This window comes from Myotis brandtii, unplaced genomic scaffold, assembly GCF_000412655.1.
Source record: "Myotis brandtii unplaced genomic scaffold, ASM41265v1 scaffold105, whole genome shotgun sequence".
Lineage (NCBI taxonomy): Eukaryota > Metazoa > Chordata > Mammalia > Chiroptera > Vespertilionidae > Myotis > Myotis brandtii.
Window position 1 is genome coordinate 7,806,621 of NW_005353538.1, and position 19,747 is coordinate 7,826,367.

At 45.5% G+C, this 19,747-nt stretch overlaps 1 protein-coding gene across 1 annotated transcript in view; it reads left to right on the forward strand.

Moving 5' to 3' along the window:
• LOC106726179 (neural cell adhesion molecule 1-like) overlaps positions 1-3,650 on the forward strand; it is a 52,956-nt gene extending 49,306 nt beyond the window's left edge. Inside the window, exon 14 of the mRNA XM_014540140.1 lies at positions 504-3,650. Coding sequence (XP_014395626.1) covers positions 504-624 — 121 coding nt within the window. The 3' untranslated portion in view covers positions 625-3,650. The remainder of the gene's footprint in view (positions 1-503) is intronic.
• Positions 3,651-19,747: the final 16,097 nt, after the last annotated feature.

Here is a 19,747-nt window from a genome sequence, read left to right on the forward strand (position 1 = left end):
GGAACAAAGAGCAGGTTCTCCCCCTGCCCAGGCAAGCCACAGAGGCATCACCACGAAATACTGAGCATGGGTAGGTGGGGTGGAGTGGGTTGGGGTGGGGACAGGCAAGAGCAAGGGGTTTGCAGGAGGGCCCTCTGCAAACAGTCCTGAGGAGCCCAGCCCAGCACAGCTCGTTTATACCGAGCTGAGGGCGAGGAAAGGCTGCATCTGCTGCCCCTCCACCACCCCAGTAAGGGCTGGAAGGGGAGAGGTCTCGTTCCCCTGGTTTAGTGGCACTCAGCTTGGACTGCATGTTAGAATCACTTGGGTGCTTTTAAAAGTCGCCATGTCCAGACCAGTTCTGGGGTATGGCCCCAGCATCCGCGGCTTCTAGAGCTCCAGGTGACGCCGACGAGCAGCCAAGGGTGGAGGCCACTGCTCTAGCTGCAGCCCTCCTGCGGGGCTGGCTGAGGGTGAGCTACTCCGGACCCAGGTCTCAGCGCTGTTTCCCCGATTCTCTGCAGGAAGGGCCCTGTAGAAGCAAAGTCGGAGTGCCAGGAGACAGAAACGAAGCCAGCACCAGCTGAAGCGAAGACGGTCCCCAACGATGCCACACAGACAAAGGAAAACGAGAGCAAAGCATGATGGGTGACGACAGCCAAGCAAAGATCAAAATTAAAAGTGACACCACAGCTTCACCAGAGCATTTCCAATATCACACACACACACACACACACACACACACACACACACATCTCACCCCTCTAGTGTCTTTTGCCTTTAAAACAAAACTAAACATAAACATGGGATCGCCTTTTTGTAGGTTTATAGAAAGGGTTCCTTTGTTGCGCACTCACTTGTAAGAAAATGAGACAAAAAGGTTAACCCCACAGCCAAACTAGGACACTCCGTTCCCTGAAACCATTTAAAAATCAAACAAAAGGACCCCAAATTAAGAATCTAGGAAGCTCAGAAAAAAAAAATCTCGGTTCAGGAAGACCGCACTTGGCATTGCCCAATTGGCACAGAGCAGTCTCAGAGAGAAACACTTCCAGGCACTATAACTAACCGATGAACAAAGTCCAAGTTTATTTTTATACTCTCAGTCGAGTTTGAATTCTGTAAAAACCTCATAAGTAAGTTATCATTTCTGTTCACTTTGTATTTGTTCAGTATGCAAAGTGCGTCACCCCTTCTAGCTGACTTCAGTTCCCACGTAGACTCTGGTTCCGTAGGAAGAATGCCAAATTGCAGCTTCTGGGGCTAGATCTCAATTTGCAGTATTCAGACTTCTTTTTTTCTTTTCTTTTCTTTTCATTCTTTTATTTTCCTTTCTGCCAACTTTGCTTTCCAGTGTTTACAAGTTGACAAATGTTTAACTTCAATGGCATTTCAATGTCCACGTAAAGTAGTTGCCTTTTTTTTTTTAAGTTCCAAATACCGCCTAGGTGGGAGGATCACCACAGGCCTGCTTTAGCACAGAAACGTCACCCCCATGACTGGTTACAGTGGTAATCCCCTATTGAGTTGAAGTTTTCGCCTGCATCCAACTCGGGTGAAAATCCATCTCGTTCCGGACTGGTTTTGCTTTTTGGTTCTCGGTTCCTTTTGTGTTTCCCTGCGGGTAGACTGCTTTCTAGCAGCAGTCGCCTGGCCTGCGGTGTCTGGGAGAAGGGCTCTGCTCCCAGCGTCCTGCCCTTCCTCTTGAAAGGTTCCTTAGGCTTTGTTGACCGAGCAGAGAAGACTGTATAGCTGCGGCTGGTCTTGGTGAACACACGTTTTGACCCCAAACATCCCCCTTTTGTAGAAAGCCAAATAAAATATATACATACAATTCCTTTTGAGCCCAGAATTTAGATTTGAGCGGAAGAACACGTGTGCTTCAGGGAATGAGTGTCTTTTTTTGGAAATCTGTTGAAGTAAAGGAACATCGGCCTTCTGTTCACTTAGGCAGCATTTGTAGAAACAAAAGAAAAAAACAAACAAACAAACAAAAAAACCCAACCTGCTGTCTGGAGTCATAACACAACTTTCCTGGATTGGAAACAAAGTGGGGGAGAAATACAGAAACTTTACGGGGACGGGAGGGGGGAGAAGGGAAAAGCCAGCCCTTTGTATAGACATTTTGCTTTTTTTCTCATTCTACTTTAGAACTGCAAGCTTGTGCACTGTGGACGCGTGAATATTTTAGTGTGAAACGTGTTTTGTCATAGTATTGAAATAAAACTTCAACATAGTTTGGTTGTGGAAGGTATAGCAGATAGTTCAGAAAAAAAATATTCAGGAAAGAAAATTTACTCTTAAAAGGAATTGAAGCCTTTAAACAAAGAAAATGAATAAAAATGATTTTGATGATGATGATGATGCTAAGTAAACAGAAGTCAGGTCTCAGCACGCGCTACTTTCCGAAGGTACAACAGCAAGAGGTGAGGGTGGCGAGACCACCGAGTCGTGCTGTGGGCCACACCCAGGTCCTGACACTTCTGCAGCCTGATCAGTGGCAATGTGCTAGATTATCATTTCAAACTGTGAAAAATAATGGTCTTGTCATTTGCTCAATGTGGGGTTATTTTGCATTTTCTCATCTCCTGGGGATGGAAATGGAGGATATCAGTCCACAGCGCTCGGCCCCTTTGATTCTAGGGCCGCACAAATTCTGGTTCCGAGGCACAGGCCCGCAGGCACAAACACCTTGAAGACAGTTCTTAGAGCACACAGCAGAACGGGAGCTCCTGCGTGTCAGGCGGAGGGTCCGCAAGGACTGGTGGCTCTTCTGTCACCAGGTTGTCAGTGGGATCAGTTCTGCATCTTGTGGTGTTAGTGGCTTTGATCAAGGCCAAGCCCACATTATACCTCAAGGAGACTGCGTTTCATTCCAAGCTGGTGTGGTTAGGCAAACTGATTTTTGTTCCAATGATTAGGAAGAAAAAGAGGTATAGTCAACCCTCAGATAACCTGGCCCAGGACAGCGGACAGTCACCCTCCACCAAGAGTCCACCATTAGCTGGAACCCAACCCTCTGCCCACCTTTTGGTCAGCTTCTCTCCCAGTATACATAGATTTGTATCTGCATGCGTGAGCTTTCCTTTCCTTAAAAATATAAAATAAAACAGAGCGATGCTTTCTCTAAAATCAAAGAGGGAGTCACTTTATTTTCAAGATGTTCTATCTTTTATGTTAAGAGATAAAAGCTTATAGTTTTTCTTTTTTAATTTTTTGAAGGGGGATCAATTCTGCCCATTTCCAATGTCTATGTGTCTATATGTGTATGTGCCATACATATGTATTCACATGAATGCCGGCATGGCCGAGTCCTGCTGGGGCACTCGGGTGGACGCCCGGGCCTCCGCTCCCTGGGGCCACAGTGTACGCAGTGCAGCTCTGGAAGTGGAACTCTATTTTCACACTTTTGTATGGAGCCTTCAAGCCCCACGTTTTCACTCTAGGCTGTCTGTCTGGATGGCGGTTTTCAGACCTCCATTAACATCCCTACCCAGCATTCCCAACTTCGGGGGCCTTCTCTCTTGTTATAAACTTTTTACCAAGTGAAACATCGAGACCACCTTTGTTTCCATTCTCACTGGTGTAAATACTGAGTACTAACTGAGAATTTTGACTTTGCATTCTGTCAGAATACTTGTGTTCAATAAAAACTGAAAGAAAAAAAACAACAGTCATGGTCAAACTGGGATTTATTTCAATTCAGGGAGAGTGTCGTGGATCAAATGTGGAGGAGCCGGTGGTATTCTCTTTTCTTTTTTTTTTTTTTTTTTTGACCTGTGAAAAAGGTCAGTTAAATGCAGTGTCTGGAGTTCCAAATGCCTGAATGATGGTTTCTAATTTTCCTCTCAGGATGACAGAGGTGTCCTCATTTAGAAGGACCAGGTGTCAGATTCAAAAAGATTTTATGCAAATCCTGGTTCTACCACTTCCTTGACCTTGGAAGAGTTCCTTAATCTCCCCAAGACTCAGTGTCCTCTTCTGACAAACTGGAACTATCAAGCTAATAGAGTTGAGGCACTGGTTAGTGAATAAGGCACTGAAAGCCAGTGTAGCACTTTCTTGGCACATAGTAGGTCCTAAACAAATGGGAGTTAGTGCTGTTGGCATCCCAGGTGTGTGACAGCGTCCAACACAAGGTCCCAACACTGCACTGATCTGAGCGACACCTCCTTTTTGTGTCCTATGTGCCTCATCCTAGTCGCGGCTTGGGGAGTGGAGTCTTCCCCTGCGGTGGTATCTGCATCCTTCCAGGACTGGTTCTTGCGCTGGCCCTGGGCCTTTTCTAATGTCACAGAGCCGTATACATCTATGTGATTTCCTGTGCCACACATTTCCAGCTGCATGGAGGGGGCGAGGGGTAAAAGCACATTGCTTACCAAGATTTGGAGAAATCATACAGTGATAACCCTCTTCATTAATCCGTGAAGGCTTGTTTCCAGAGTCTTCCTCCTTCAGACTAGTCTCTCAGATTCCCTAAGTATGTATTGAGTGTCTCCAAGGGGCTTAGGATGTAGCACCAAATGAAACAGCTCGCTCTCTCATGGAACCTTCATTCCAGTGTGGGGGTGGGGCAGAAAATAAGCACATAGACGCTATGTTGTGGTCACTAGGCCAGTTCACCAATGTCCCAGTTCTCTTCCTCCTTCTGGGCACATGATAGGCTTACACTTCTTTGATGATTTAAAATGGGTGTGCATGGCCATGCGGCTGGCTATGGTCAGCGGCATATGAGCAGCATAGTGCATGTCACTTCTAGGAGAGCCTTTGACAGCCAGTGTGTCTTACTGTGGCCCTCTTCCCCGACACAGCAATCAGCAATGCTGCAGGTGGTGGCAGTGCCGTCACCTGGTCCACAGTGAAGGATGTGAGCAGGTGACTCATGACGGACATGAAGGGTGCCTGTGGAGTAAACCCAGTGGTAACTGTTTAACAGCTGGCTCTCTAGGAGGAAGGGACAGGGGATGTACATATGTATGAGGAAGGGGTGTGTGTGCATGGGTGCACGCATGTGTGTGTGCATTTATTATAAACTTCATTGATATAGAGAATGTAATAAAATATTGCAAGTAATAAAATATATAGTATTCTATATTGAGATTCCTTATATCCTATTGAAATTCACAGACTGCTTTTGATTTTTGCTGAAGTTTTGTATCCATAATTAACCTACGGTGGCAATTGACTAATGAGTGCAGTTCCAACATAAATGTTGGTTAATATATTCATTTATGTTAACTAGTGAGATGAAAGTGGTACAGTAAAGATGTACGTGTCAGAACTTCACTCACTCATCAATGGTGTGAGCGACCTCTGCTGAATCATACAGAAGTTTTTGAATACTAGAATACTGCCTCAATTTTCTGCTATTCACAGTGTAATGGCTGCAGTCATGGCACATTTTTAAATTTAATCTGTGTCATAAATAATCTTCCCTATCACTTTCTTAAGTCTAGACAGACACCAAAAAGAAATCAAACCCTGATCTGTAGCATTTACTGCTTTCAGAGGCATATAAATATTCTCATGGTAACTGATTTTAATGTGTCACTGGACCAGAAGTTAGGTCCAGCTGCACAGCAGAACATCATTAAGGTATTTCCACAGCATACAGATAACAGAGACATAAGTAGCTGCACAGGCATAATAGTAATATGCAGTAATAACAAACATGTATACATGACAAAATGCAGTAAAATAACAAGTGATACATTTTGAGTATTTATTGCCTTCATTTCCAATATAATTTTAGTGGTAAATTTATGTAATTTAATTTTTAATGACTATGCTTAACAAGTGGCTCAAAAATTTCCTGGAAATTTAACAATTGGTTCTCTCTAACTCCAGCATACCACTGGATAACCCCTTTATGCTATAAGCCACTTCACCTTCAGACCTGTTGCCGCAGCATTATGTAGACTATTATGGCTAAATCAGGGAGCGAGAAGGCTCCTGATTTAATCCAGGTGAATGGGAGGTCAGAATACTCCTCTCTGAAAAGGTGACATTTGAGCAGTGACCTCAAAGAAGTGAGGGACTGAACCATGCAAATATCTGAATGAATATCTCAGGCAGAAAAAAACCAGCAAGGGCAAAGGTCCTGAGGCGGGGATTCTTGGTGTATTCAAAGAAGAGCAAGGAGGCCAGTGTGGCTAGAGCAGAGAGCAAGGGAGGGGTGGGGGAGAGGCATAAGAGGCAGGAGATGAGTCAGAGGCATCCATGAGCTAGGTCACCTGGGATCTGTAGACTATCATGAGAATTTTGGCCTTTTCTTCAAGTGAGATGGAAAGCCAAGGGAAAAAAATTAAGCAGAAGGCTGAGATGACTTAACTTGATTTTTAAAATGATCACTCTGGCCCTCACTGTCTTCAATGAGACAGCCAAGCAGTCTCCCCAGTAGACACAGAGATGTGACTCTTTGTGAAAACCCTGACTCGCAAGACCATCACCCTCAAGGTCCAGCCCAGTTACACCACTGAGAACACAAAGCTAACATCCAAGACAGGGAGGGGATCCCATCTGACCAGCAGCAACTGATTTTTGTGGGCAAACAGCTGGAGGATGGCTGCACCCTCTGACTCTGATATCCAAAAAGAGCAAACCCTGCACGTGGTGCCTTGTCTATGGAATGGCATCACTGAGCCCTCACTGTGCTAGCTCACCCAGAGTACAACTGCAGTAAGTGTTACTCACCTGCACCACACACTATCAACTGCAGCAAGAAGTGCAGCCACACCATCAACCTGCACCCCCAGGAAAAGGTTAGATAGGGCTCCCACCACGACCACCTCAGCCCACAGGGCAGTCTCCTGCCTGAACCCTGTGGCTCTGAAGCCTCAATAACATTTCTCTTTTGTTGACTGGAGAAGTTAAAAAAAAAACAAACAAACAAAAAACCTCACTCTGGCTGTTGGTTTGAGAACAGACCACAGTCACACGGCAATGGTGTAGATGGGAGAAGATAGTGTGCTTGGAGCAAGTTGATTCCAGTGGAGGGAGGACAGTGGCCAGATGCTAGCTCTCTATTGAAGGTGAAGCCAGCAAAATTGGAAAATGGGTTGGATGTGGGTTTGAGAAGCATGAAGGACATCTTCCAGGTTTGGAGCCTGAACAACGGAAAGGATGGAGTTGGCATTTACTTTCTAAAAGGAGTGGAGGAGAAGCCAGTTGGATGGTTGCAGAGTTTGGTTCTGGACAATTTAAGTCTGAGATACCTGTGAACACCCTAGTGGAGATTTTGAACAGGCTGAAGTTCAAGAGGTCCATTCAGAGACACATGTAGAAGCTGTCATCAGAGAGCTTGTGTTTGAACCCCTGGCACTTGGTGAGATCACCAAGAAAATGAATATGGATTAAGAAGAGGAGAGAATAAGCAAGGGGCCCAGAAAAAATTTTTTGCAGGCAGCTCTATGGCAAGGTAAAAGCTGAATGACCCCTTTTCTGGCATTTAGAACACAGGGGGAGGAACAGGCCTGCACTGACAAGATGAAAGAAATACCATCTGATTCCACCAATCCCAGGCTGTCACTATCACATGCCATTCATTTGTGAAGACCTTGGCTTTTGGTTCATGGTCATCCTCTCTCCCAAGTTCCACCATCATCCTGGGAGACTTCAATGCTTTTTGTTGAAAACCCCTTCAAAACACAGGTCCGTCATGTTAACATCCTTGTCTCCAGTGACCTCCTTCCCTCCAGTTAAGCCACCTTGACGAACCTGTAGACTTGATCATCACCAGCCATTCAGCCTGAATCATATTTTCAGATTCCCCACTCTCCAACACTTTCTTTGACCCATCCAGTTCTCTCACCCAGCTACTAGTACTCCCAATAAGTCAATTATTTGTCCTTACTGAGGCCTCTGCTAATTGACTCCCAGATTTTTCCCTATTTATCATGTCCTCTCTTTTTTTAAAATATATTTTTATTGATTTTTTAAAGAGAGAAAGGGAGAGGGATAGAGAGTTAGAAACATCGATGAGAGAGAAACATCAACCAGCTGCCTCCTGCACACCTCCCACTGGGGATGTGCCCGCAACCAAGGTACATGCCCTTGACCGGAATCGAACCTGGGACCCTTCAGTCCGCAGGCCGATGCTCTATCCACTGAGCCAAACCGGTTTGGCTATCATGTCCTCTCTTTACCTCCCTACACACCCAGCTTCGATTCTTTGGTCCAGCTCTCCAACCACTCACACTCAGACATTAAAGGCTTCCTTGTCTTGACGGTCTCGCTCTGCATTTATCTTGTAAAACTCTAGCCCTCGCCGTAACCGGTTTGGCTCAGTGGATAGAGCGTCGGCCTGCAGACTGAAGAGTCCCAGGTTCGATTCTGGTCAAGGGCATGTACCTTGGTTGCGGGCACATCCCCAGTAGGAGGTGTGCAGGAGGCAGCTGATCGATGTTTCTCTCTCATCGATGTTTCTAACTCTCTATCCCTCTCCCTTCCTCTCTGTAAAAAATCAATAAAATATATATTTTTTAAAAAACTCTAGCCCTGAAAATCATGTCTGCCATCTCTTCGTTCACACCTGGACAACTGGGTGCTGTTCTAGAAAAACCACATAACCAAGCACATTAGTACCAAGAGATAATTAAAGTCACTCTCAACTAGTCTCTGACACTAGTACTGCCTGACAATCCTACTAGTATTTCTCACCAACTCCTTCATATTCTCCTCTACAAAAATGTCTTCACTTTCCCCAAACTAACCCCTCCCTCAGCCATCCTTTTCATCTCAGCAAGTGAATGGTCTTGCTTCTTTCTTCTAAAGAACACCCTCAGTTGACCATCCCAAATCTACACACCCACCTGCGTCCATGGTCTCCCTTCCTCCTTTGCTCTTGTACATCAGAAGCAGCCATCTCCCCTTTCCCTGGACATTGGCCTTTCTCTCCTACTTTCATTGGGACTTTCTTCATCCATTCAATATTCTTTCAGCATTTATTGAACACCTTCCAAGGCCAGGGACTTTTCCAGGTGCTGGGGAAACAAAGACCCCACTTTCATGGAGCTTACGCTCTAAATAAAGGTATATAAGAAGTCCATGACGATAAATGCTGTAAGAAGCAGGCAGTGAGGCAAGGGGACTAGCAGGTCATGAAGGGGGAACTTTTTTTTTTACATGGAATAATCAGGGATGTGCTCTCTGAAGAGGTGGCATTTAAAAAGACCTACAGCCCTGGCTGGTTTGGCTCAGTGGATAGAGGTTGGCCTGCAGACTGAAGGGTCCTGGGTTTGATTCCAGTTGAGGGCACATACCTCAGTTTCAGGCTCCATCCCCATCCCAGTCAGGGCACGTACAGGAGGCAAGCAATCAATGTGTCTCTCTCCCATCAATGTTTCTCTCTCTCTCCTCCTCCCATTCTTTCCACTCTCTCTAAAAATCAATAGAACAATATCCTTGGGTGAGGATAACCAATAAACAAACAAACCTACCTACAAACTCAAAAGAGCATTTGTTCCAAGAACTCAGAGCCTTTCTCAGAAAAGGAGCCTTTCTCTACTGGCAAGCTTATGTGGTGGGTAAGACACTAGTACATATATGAAATGAAATTTTTTCTAATATGAATGTAATTTTTTCTTTAATCTGCCATTTCATGGGGTGGTAGAAAGGTAATCTCCATCAAATTATGGTCCCACCCCTAAACCCTCTCAATATGGCTAATGAGACCTCTAAGTACCTCTCTAAGCCCATCTGACATTACTCTGCTTTCATACTTTATGTGCCAGAAAGAGTGGGAAAATGTGTATTTCTTTAACAATGCCATGCTCTTTCTCACCTCTGGCTCCCTGCACACCGACGTATGTCCTGCTTTCTCTGGAACACTCTTCAGCACCCCCAGTGCCTATACTAACCCTTGACTCTTACTTAATCCTCAGGTCTCAGATTAAATATCACCTTTCCTAACACCTGATCCAGTTGCATAGTCCCCCATTCTACATTCTATCCAGGACCAGGACATAGCTGGCACTTGCAGACAGTTGTATCTGGTTGTTAAAATATTGAAATGCTTCTTCACTGCTGTGAGTAGCTGCTTTCTCCCCAGCCCCTCACATAGACTCCTTCAGATGGCCCCAAGATCTTGTAACTCAGGTCATAGCATCTAACCCAGCAGAGGGCTCAGGGTTCTGCTCTGGTGCTATAGCTAATGGCCATGAAATGCAGTCTGTAAAATATTTTTAACATTCCTTCTAGTTATATCCTAAGGTGCCACTCTTCATTTGATCTCTAATTTAATGTTTCTCTTTTTCACTGAACTCTAAACTCCTCCAGGGAAGGTTCTGTGTCTGTCTTATTCACTACTCTATCCTGGCACGTCATACAGCACCTGGCACAAGGTAGGAACTTAACATTTGCTAGCTGTATGCATGACTGAGTGAATAAATGTATGAATGAAGTGATAATATACATGCACACCAGCCATGGTCACCTGCATTTTCATCTTTGCAGGTCTGTGTATGTAAGTGCAAATAGAGTCTACACCTGACCAAGGAAGATGTCTTTGAACTTGAGTCACACAGTACTGCCCAGAATCCTGAGCAAGTTTACAACAGGGACCAAGGTGGGGTTCAGTGCCAGGAGTCACCTGTGCCTGGAGAAGGTGTGCTCTCCCTGACCCAGCCCCTGATCATGGGTCACCATACCTCCTCCTTCCTCTAGCTGGTGACAATGTCCAGCCATTGATAAACTCTTCTATGATAAAGCAGCCTGCAGAATCTTGGGTTAGGGGACCCAGAATGGCAGGAACATTGCTATTGGACTTCCCCCATGCCTGTTACTCAAAGCCATGATTTCTGGTGGACAAGGCAGACCAAGCAAAATCAGGGCCCCTCCTTCCTTGGGGTTTCTCGGGGGAAGGGGGTACCTTTGTTTGGGAGGCTGGGAAGAGCAAATGGGAGGCAAAACAGGATAGCTGGATCTGTGAAGGGTCTGCCGGTCCCAGGTCTAGGTGTCCTGGTTTGGCCTTCCAGGGACATCACTGTGCTATTTCCTCTTCCTGAACAGGTGAGCCCAGGCACTTGGCTGCCAACTCCAGCTCAGAACAAGGTAACCCACAGGAGTCTGTTTGTTTGGAGGGCTTCCTGTCATGATGGCCATCAACAGCCCATTGGAAATGTGGCTCTGAGCGTGAGGAGCAAAGTTGCGAAGATCTCTCCAACTAACGGGAGATGAATCTTTCCAAGGGAGCTACAGTTTGGAGCCCAGGGGTCCAGCCCACAAGTCCTCCCACACTCTCTGTCCAAGAGGAAAGACAATGGGATCTTTGAGACAAGGCAAGCGTCTCTCACGAGCAGCCAGCACGCACATGGGGCCCTGACTGGGAAGTCAGAGGCAGCACCGGTCCTCCATCATCTTCCACACCAGCGTTCTGAGTCTCCTGAGACACTTGTCTAAACTGCACATTCCCGGATCCCATCCCCACAAATCCTGAGGCTGCAGATCTGGAACAACGGATTCCGCTATAGATGGTCCCTAGGTGGTCCCTGGACTGTGTGCAAAGAACACCGGCAGCAGGCGGCTGGGGAACATCTTGCCCAGACCCAGCCATCTAAGGGCTGGGGAGACTCTCCTTCAAGAGGCTCCTCAGTACCATGGGGACAACAGGAAGTTCTGTAGACCCAGCTTAGTGTCTGGATGTCAGCAAGACACGTCCCTGGGCTCAGCACAGTTCACCACACACGCTGGAAAGCAGTTAGCATCCCAAATAAGTCCAGTCTCTGTGAGGCCGGGAGCAGCTGAGATGATGTAATGTCAGAAGGACAGATGTGAACTCCTGCATGCTCTTTGAAGATCCAACAACCAGAGCGCATGCTGATGGTGATGGGTCTTAGCAACGGAGCATATGTTTTTTTAGAAAGAAAAAAAAAGAGGATGGGTTTTTAATTGGCTATAAACTCAGCATGAGAGATGAGGCAGTGTAGACTTTCAAAAATACTTGTGATACTGACATTGATCTTGGTTTTCTTTACTCAGCATTCTTATTGAACTAGGTCAGAAACTCTTCTAAGCACTGAAATATTTACTGTCAGTCCTTGTAATAATTCTATGAGGTAGATATTACTAACCCTATTTCATAGATAAGGAAACTGAGGCACAGGGAACTGTCATAATTTTACCAAAGTCACAGCCAGTGAGAAGCAGAGCCAGAAGGTGAATCCAGTCAGGAAGCATTCATAGCCAGGAGCATGTGGGCCACCACTCCGCCTTGCCCTGGGCAGACCACGTGTGGTACTGTCACACCCAAGAGGAAAGCACATCCAGGGCAGCACCACGGGCAGGTGAAGGAACTCAAGCCACGTCTGAGGAGGAGTGTGGGCAGCAGGTGTGCACGTTTCGCTTGGGGCAGAAACCCTGAGAGCAAAGCAGGAGGTAAGTGGGGCAGAATCCAGGAGACTTCAAGTGGCTGTCTTCACACATCACCAGGGTTATCTAGAGGAAAGAGTAGGCTTAATATGTAATACTTTTGAGGGCTCATGTAGACCAACAGTATGAGGAAACTGGCTTTACGCACACGGAAGGAACACCACTGAAGGAACACCACTGTCTCACAGAAGCCCCGAGAGCAGATAGTTGAGTCTTTCAATGGAGCCACTCCTCAGGCACAGGGAAGGAGCCTGACGCATCAGATGCACATTGGTTCTGCTCAGGTTCTAGCTGCCTTTGCTAGCAATGGCTCTAACTCCCACGGAGGGCTGGAGCACTGAACATAGAGGAAGCACATTGCCATTTTGATCAGAGCCATCATTTGAGTTCACCTTCCAGGGCAGCAGGTACAACCTGGGATGCTGGGGAGAAGGGACTCTAAGGACAGAGGTGAGACGTGACAAAGACAATCTCACCTGCCATTTTACCAGGACTTGCCCCACCCTGGAGATGATCCAGGCCCAACCACACTCCAAGAACAAAAGACTGTGTCATTTTTGTTTAGTCACTTGTTCAGTATTCATTAAAGTCAAATGCGAATTGAGTACCTACTATGTGTCAGGGACTATGTTGGGTAATGAGATACCGTGACAAATGTAACGGATAATGTCCCTGGGCTGATGGCATTGGAAAGATCATGGACTCCAGTGAGAGAGCTATATATCTTGCATTGGACTCTGGCATGTCCAAGCTCTGTAACCATGGACAAAGTACTTAACCTCTCTGAGTATGTTTGTTTCATCTATAATATGAGAATTTCTACTTCACAGAATGGTTTGAAAGTTAAAAGAGGCCTAGTACATGGCATATGATAAATACATGTTGGCACTTACATTAGTCAGAGTTCTTAGCAACTGAGGCTGATTCTGGTTGATTAAACCAAAACAGGATTTTCTAACTGGATTTTGGATAGTTCACACAATCATGAGATTCCTGGAGAACAATGCTTAAGGCCAAGCTTCCAAAAGTAATGCCCATAACAGTACTGTAGAACTGGCCTGAAGAAAAAGCCACCACTTGCCCACTCTGTCCCCAGCAATGCCACGTGTGGGTCAGGCACTTGACCTTCCAATAGCTACGATACCCCACTTCTGAAAGAAAGCCAATGCCTCTCCCACTATCTTTGACCAAAAAACGGGTGCTGGGAAGAACCTCTCTCCTAGTCAGAGGGGTTTGGGTCTCATCTATGCCTGGTAGTAGCTGCAAAGAAGACCGGGGAATGGAGTTGTCATGCTTCCACTTTGGGGAGGTAGAACTCAGAGCTGGAACTTCCTCCAATTTTCAACAAATGCTGGGCAGCCAGAATGTGACAAATGTTCACTGGGTTCCCTTGCCCAGGCTGTTCACCAAATACATACCCAGCCTCTTGCCAGTCCTGCAAACTCCTGGTAGAGTTGTCCCAGGCTCTCCAAAGCCTCCCGCCCCCACCCTGCAACCTGACACATCACTGAAGTTCTTGGAATACATCTATCCCAGTATAAGGGCCATCTCGGGCAGGAGATCTGAGGAGGGACAGTGACTGGAGGCTCCTGGGAAAGCTTAGGTGAGCATGCTAATCAGACTAGGACCTGACTAGAAAGGGTGCAGAACCCTAGGACGACCCAGTCTTCCTCCAACCCAGCTGTCCAGACAGCCATGGCTGTCCCCAGGGCCTGGGAAATGAGCACTCCTCCTCTTCTCTGCTCATGAATTGGGTTGTCTAGTTTGCTAAACTCCAAAGGAAATAATGCTATCTAACATTGCTTTGGTCCCTACAGTGTACAAAATGCTTTCATGCAGTAATAATAATTACACAATATTAATTTTTGTTATCATTAATTGAGGGCTTACTACATTCCAGAAACTTTAAAATATCATCTCTCGATGTTCACACCAAAGCCATAGTGAACACATGTGTTTGCCCAGCTGGCATCCTTTTTCCTTTCTTCTCTCAACAGCACCTCAGTTTGGGGGAGGGGAGTTGAAGTTTCTCCTTCAACTCTCAGGACTTCTATTGAAACTACTGGCAAAAAGAAGCTCTATTCTCACTAAACCCATGAGAAAAGTAGAATGCTGAGGAGAAAGAGTGCCTGAGATTGGAACCAACGCACAAAAAGCAGAACAAACTCAGTGGCACTGGAGCCCCTGGATCCAGCCATGCCTGAAAAAGTCATGAGCTTTTCAATTTCATGAACCCACATATTTTTCTTTACTGAAGTCTATTTGGGTGGAATTTTCTTTTTACTTGAAACCGAAAGAATCCTATTAATTTCTATTTAAGAAATCGCCCTAACCGGTTTGGCTCAGTGGATAGAGCGTCGGCCTGCGGACTGAAGGGTCCCGGGTTCGATTCTGGTCAAGGGCATGTACCTTGGTTGTGGCCACATCCCCAGTGGGGGGTGTGCAGGAGGCAACTGATGTTTCTCTCTCATCGATGTTTCTAACTCTCTATCCCTCTCCCTACCTCTCTGTAAAAAAATCAATAAAATATATATTTTTTTAAAAAGAAAGAAGCGTGTAAAAGTAAGTGGTTGTATGCAACAAATCAAAAAACAGGGAACTGTCAAAGTCAAGGCGAGGGGAACATTTATTCAACACCATGTGCCACTCTCTATTCTAAACCCTGAATATAAAGTGGACACCAGGACAGAGAAGATTCATGCTCTTCTGAACTAGGTTTCTGGTGGGAAATGCCCCAGTAAGCAAATTAGACAATAGTGACTAGGAATAAGTGCCACAGAGAGAATTAAAACTGGGTGATGTGATAGAGTACAACCAGGTGGCTACTTTAGATTGGTGGTCAGGGAATGGTATAGTGGAAATGCACTCCATCCACTTGGTTACATTGGGAACTACATTTCCTAAAATTCTCTTCCAGTTAGAGGATTCTGGTCCATTACTTTCATAAAAACTTTTGGCAATCATATGCAGGAATGAATAAATGTAGTTCCCATACGTCTTTACTCGCCTCCACTCAAATCCAGCTGACCATCAGCATCCTTCTGATCAGCCACGGTCTCAGGCTGTATAATACACAGAGGTAGTACAGCCTCCCAAGGACCTCACCTCCAGTGTCTCCTTCACAGCCCCACAGAAATGGTGGCTTAAGTTAGGGAGACAGTAGCAGCAATGGAAAGTGACCAAGTTCAAGATCCATTTTGGAAGTGGCCTTGGTAGAACCTGCTGCTGGTTGTTTGGAGGGTTTAAAACAGGGTGGGGAACATCCAGCCCCAGGGCCGTAGAAGGCCCGCAAAATCACTTTGTCTGGCCCGGCCAAGGCATCAGGGGTGAGTTAATTAAATGTTTAACCAAAGATAGCAGGCTAATTTTTAAGCTGATAATTTTATATGACCCAAGAATTATGTTATAAATATCCAAATGGCCCTTGGCAGAAAAAAGGTTCCCCATCTGTGGTTTAAAAGAAAGTGGTGAATCAAGATGACTCCTAGGTTTTTGCCTTAACCAAGAGGGTAGATATTTGGGGTCATTTTCTGAGATGGGGAGAAGTTTATTTAGGGTTGAAGACAAGAGTTCTCTTTTTGACATTGTGGTAGACTGGAAAAAAAATAACCCCATTATTCTATTAGAGTTAAAAAATAGGTTTCCGGTAAAGATGGCTGCATAGGTAAATAGAGTACTCACCAGCCACATCAAAATTACAACTAAAATATAGAACAACCATCATTGAGAACTGCCTGAAATCTAGTTGTACAGACATCCTACAACTAAGGATATATATTAAAAAAGGATATATATTTTTTTAAAAAGCTGCATCAAGCCTGATAGAAGGGGCAAAGATGCAAAACCGGCTCACCCTGCACCCACTGATAAAAATCGGGAGGAATGTCCCAGCTGTGGAGGTACCCCTTGAGGAGGAAGGTGGCCACAGGTCAGTTTTGGAAGGATATTGGTGAGGGCCAATATAAGATGCTGCCTGTGACTGGCCCTCGGCAACCTGCTTGTAGCTATAAGCAATCCATAGTTTGTGGCTGCCTCTGCTGGGCCTTGGTGTGTGCAGGAAGTTCTAAGCTGTGTACCAAGGCTGGCTTTTACCAGCACCAGGCCTCTGAGCAGGTCAGCAAAAGTCCCAAGGCATCCTGAAACCCAACTTCACCAGCCTCCATCTGCTGGCTGCCTGTTAGGCTCAGTCACTCACAGAGCCTCTGGCTGTACTCCTCAGAGAGGCTTAAACATCACAGGGTGAGATGAGAGGGAATATGGGGGATGGGGCGGAATATTGCTTTCCCCCAGGCTCCTATTGCACAAAGGGGAGTGCTGAATCCAATAAAGATAGCATCTACAATATGAGAGAATGACTGGGCACAGGTCTTGGTGGCTGTCCCTTCAGCTCTCCAGAGTCATAAATCCCAAATTCACATCACATGACTCCCATTTATTCTTTCCTCCTTCCCCTGGAACCCAGGGTAAGTAATTACAAATAAAATGTTGTGCATTGGCCCTTTAAGATTGTGCCTATGTTTCTAGTGGATTCCTGTCTCTCCCTCGTGGACAGAAACCTCACTGCTTTTCATAGCCATATGTTATGTGCGTGCCTCTTCCTGACTCTGGTGCTCTGGTCTGGGGACCATGGCCTGGGGTTTCAACCCCAGGTTTCTCAGGAGAAAACCCCTGCAGCTGACATATCTCCAGGACCTCTGCTACTGCCTGGGGGTGTGGGGCCATACCTTTTTGCATCTCCACCCTTCCTACCAGCCTTGATATGGCTTCTTCTGTAAATTCTTGGTTATAAGAGTTCTCTTCAGCTAGTCTCCAGATGGTTATTCAGTATGATTATTCTATAATTTAGTTGTAATTCCAGTTTTGTCCTCATAGTAAGTGAGTATAGCTACTCCACTGCCATCTTGGATCTCTCTTCATCAAACTCTCAATCAGTTCATTTCTTTATTTGTAATATTGTAGACAATTGTGTTTTTTTTCAATGTAATTACTTATTTCATGCTCAAATTGTTCTTTGTCTGGCCACTCAGTGGGAGCCATTCAAGCTGTACCTGTTTACATGACCCCATTGGTGTTTGTTTTTTCATATATTTTATTGATTTCAGAAAAGAAGGGAGAGGGAGAGAGAGAAAAAAACATCAATGATGAGAGAGAATCATTGATCAGCTGCCTCCTGCATGCCCACTACTGGGGATCGAGCCCACAATCTAGGCATGTGCCCTGACCGAGAATCAAACTGTAACCCCCTGGTTCATAGGTTGATGCTCAACCACTGAGCCAAGCCAGCTGGGCAACCCCATCATTTTTTGAGTACTTCATCTCATTCTGGCACAAGATGTTACAGGCTCATCTTGTACTTCCTTTAACTCAGTATCAGAAGCAACCATTTCTACAAGTAGCCCTAGTTCCAAGATCTGGAGGCAAGAGGTGCTGCTGATCTCAGGCCTTCTCAGTGAACACACACATGCATGTACCACACAGATACCTTCCTCTCCATTTTTAAGTGCCAACTCGCTATTTCAGGCCACCTCTCCACATAGACATCGTCCTCATCCTGCTTGGAATTTAATACTCTTGTGCCTACTGAGTCCACCCTTGGCTGTTTCATTTGTGTAGCTATGCGGGTAGTGCTCTTGTGTGGTCTAAAGCTGGTCACCAGGTGTATTGGTTTTGGGACCTCTTGGGAGGAGCTCTGGTACAGGCCCAGGTCAGCTGCTGCCTGTGCCCAGCCCAGCAACACCTGATAGATGCTACAAGGTAATCTGCATTTGGTAGCTCCCTGTGCTTGGCTTCCCTGTGCCTGGGAAAGGCTGTGCTATAAACTGAGGTTGCCTGCCACCTAGTGACAAGGCTGAAGCTACTTTGCAAGAGGTATATGGCACTGAGTCCAGTCACTATTTGTTTGGGGTTTGTAAACCTTTCAGAGATTTAGAGAAGTCCGCAGGATGGGCCAAGGCAAGCCACTTGTGTGGAACAGCCGCTGAAAGAGGTTCAGGCCTGTGTTCAAGTTGTGTAGGTATTTTGTATATAGTAAATGTCTAAAATCAGTAGACTTTAAGTAAAGGAGAGTATCCTTATCCAATCAGGTGAAAAGCCTTCGAGCAAAAACTGAGGTTTCCTGAAGAATAAATTCTGCCTCAAGACTGCAGTATCAACTTCTACCTGAATTCCAAGTCTGCTCATCTGCCCATCTGCCCTGTGGATCATGGACTTGCAGACCCCCACAATTGTGTGAGCCAATTCCTTAAAACAAAAACAAATCTTTCTCCCCACCCCACCCGCCTCTCTCCCTCTCTTATATATAACACTAGAGGCCCAGTGCAGAAATTCATGCATGGGTAGGGTCCCTAGCAGCTGCCGGGTAGGGGAGGGAAGGGCGAGTCTCCCTTCCCCCAGCTGCCTGCTGCCGTGCCACCGCCAGTGCCGGCCCCACCCCCTGGTCGAACTCCTGGTCGAGGAGACAATTTGAATATTAGGCTTTTATTATATACCAGAGGACCAGTGCATGAAATTTGTACACTGGTAGGATCCCTAGAGGCTGCCAGTTGCCATCCAGGGCCTCCCTCCCTTCCCCTGGTGAGCCCTGCCCCCTGGTCGAACTCCTAGATTAACTCCCGGTCAAGGGGACAATTTGCATACTATGATTTTATTATATAGGAGGATTATATATATAATTTTATCTACATCATCTATCTTATATGTTTGATATCAATCTCCTATTGGTTCCATTTTTCTGGAGAATCCTGCCACTGGAGGTAAATAGCAGAACTGGAATTTGAATACAAATGTGTCTGACTCTAAGTCCAGTGTACTTTACTTTTCACAATTAATGTTGGCTTAAGAGAAATAGTCATGCATGTGTATATGGATGCCTACATGTATCCTATTGCTACAGGATGCTAGAAATATGCTGATAACCTCACATTTTTATCTCCATCCCAAACTTTTTACCAAAGCCCACATGTAGATAGACAATTGTTTTCCTAGCATCATTCCATCATTGCAAAAAAAAATGCAGAAGACAGAGAAGAAAATACATCAAAATATTAATAGTGATGATGTCAGGATAAAGAAATCATGGATGATTTTTTATTTTTCTCTATTTTCTAAATATCTATGGTATTCTTTTAATCTACTATTAAACTGTTCATACAAAAAAAGCAAAGTCATTTGCAAGAAACACATATCCCCATTATTTTATAACAATTGAGATGGAGGCCATATCAGGACAGTAAGCAATTCTGGAATCCTATATTTTTCTGTGGATCCTCTTGTCCCCCAAACTTTGGAGGGGAAAAAACCCCTGCTTCACAAAGCTGATGCATCGTTGTAACCTCTGAGTGGTATAAATTACCCGTAGATAAAAGTGCCCCAAATGCATGATGAATAAATGTTAAACATTCAC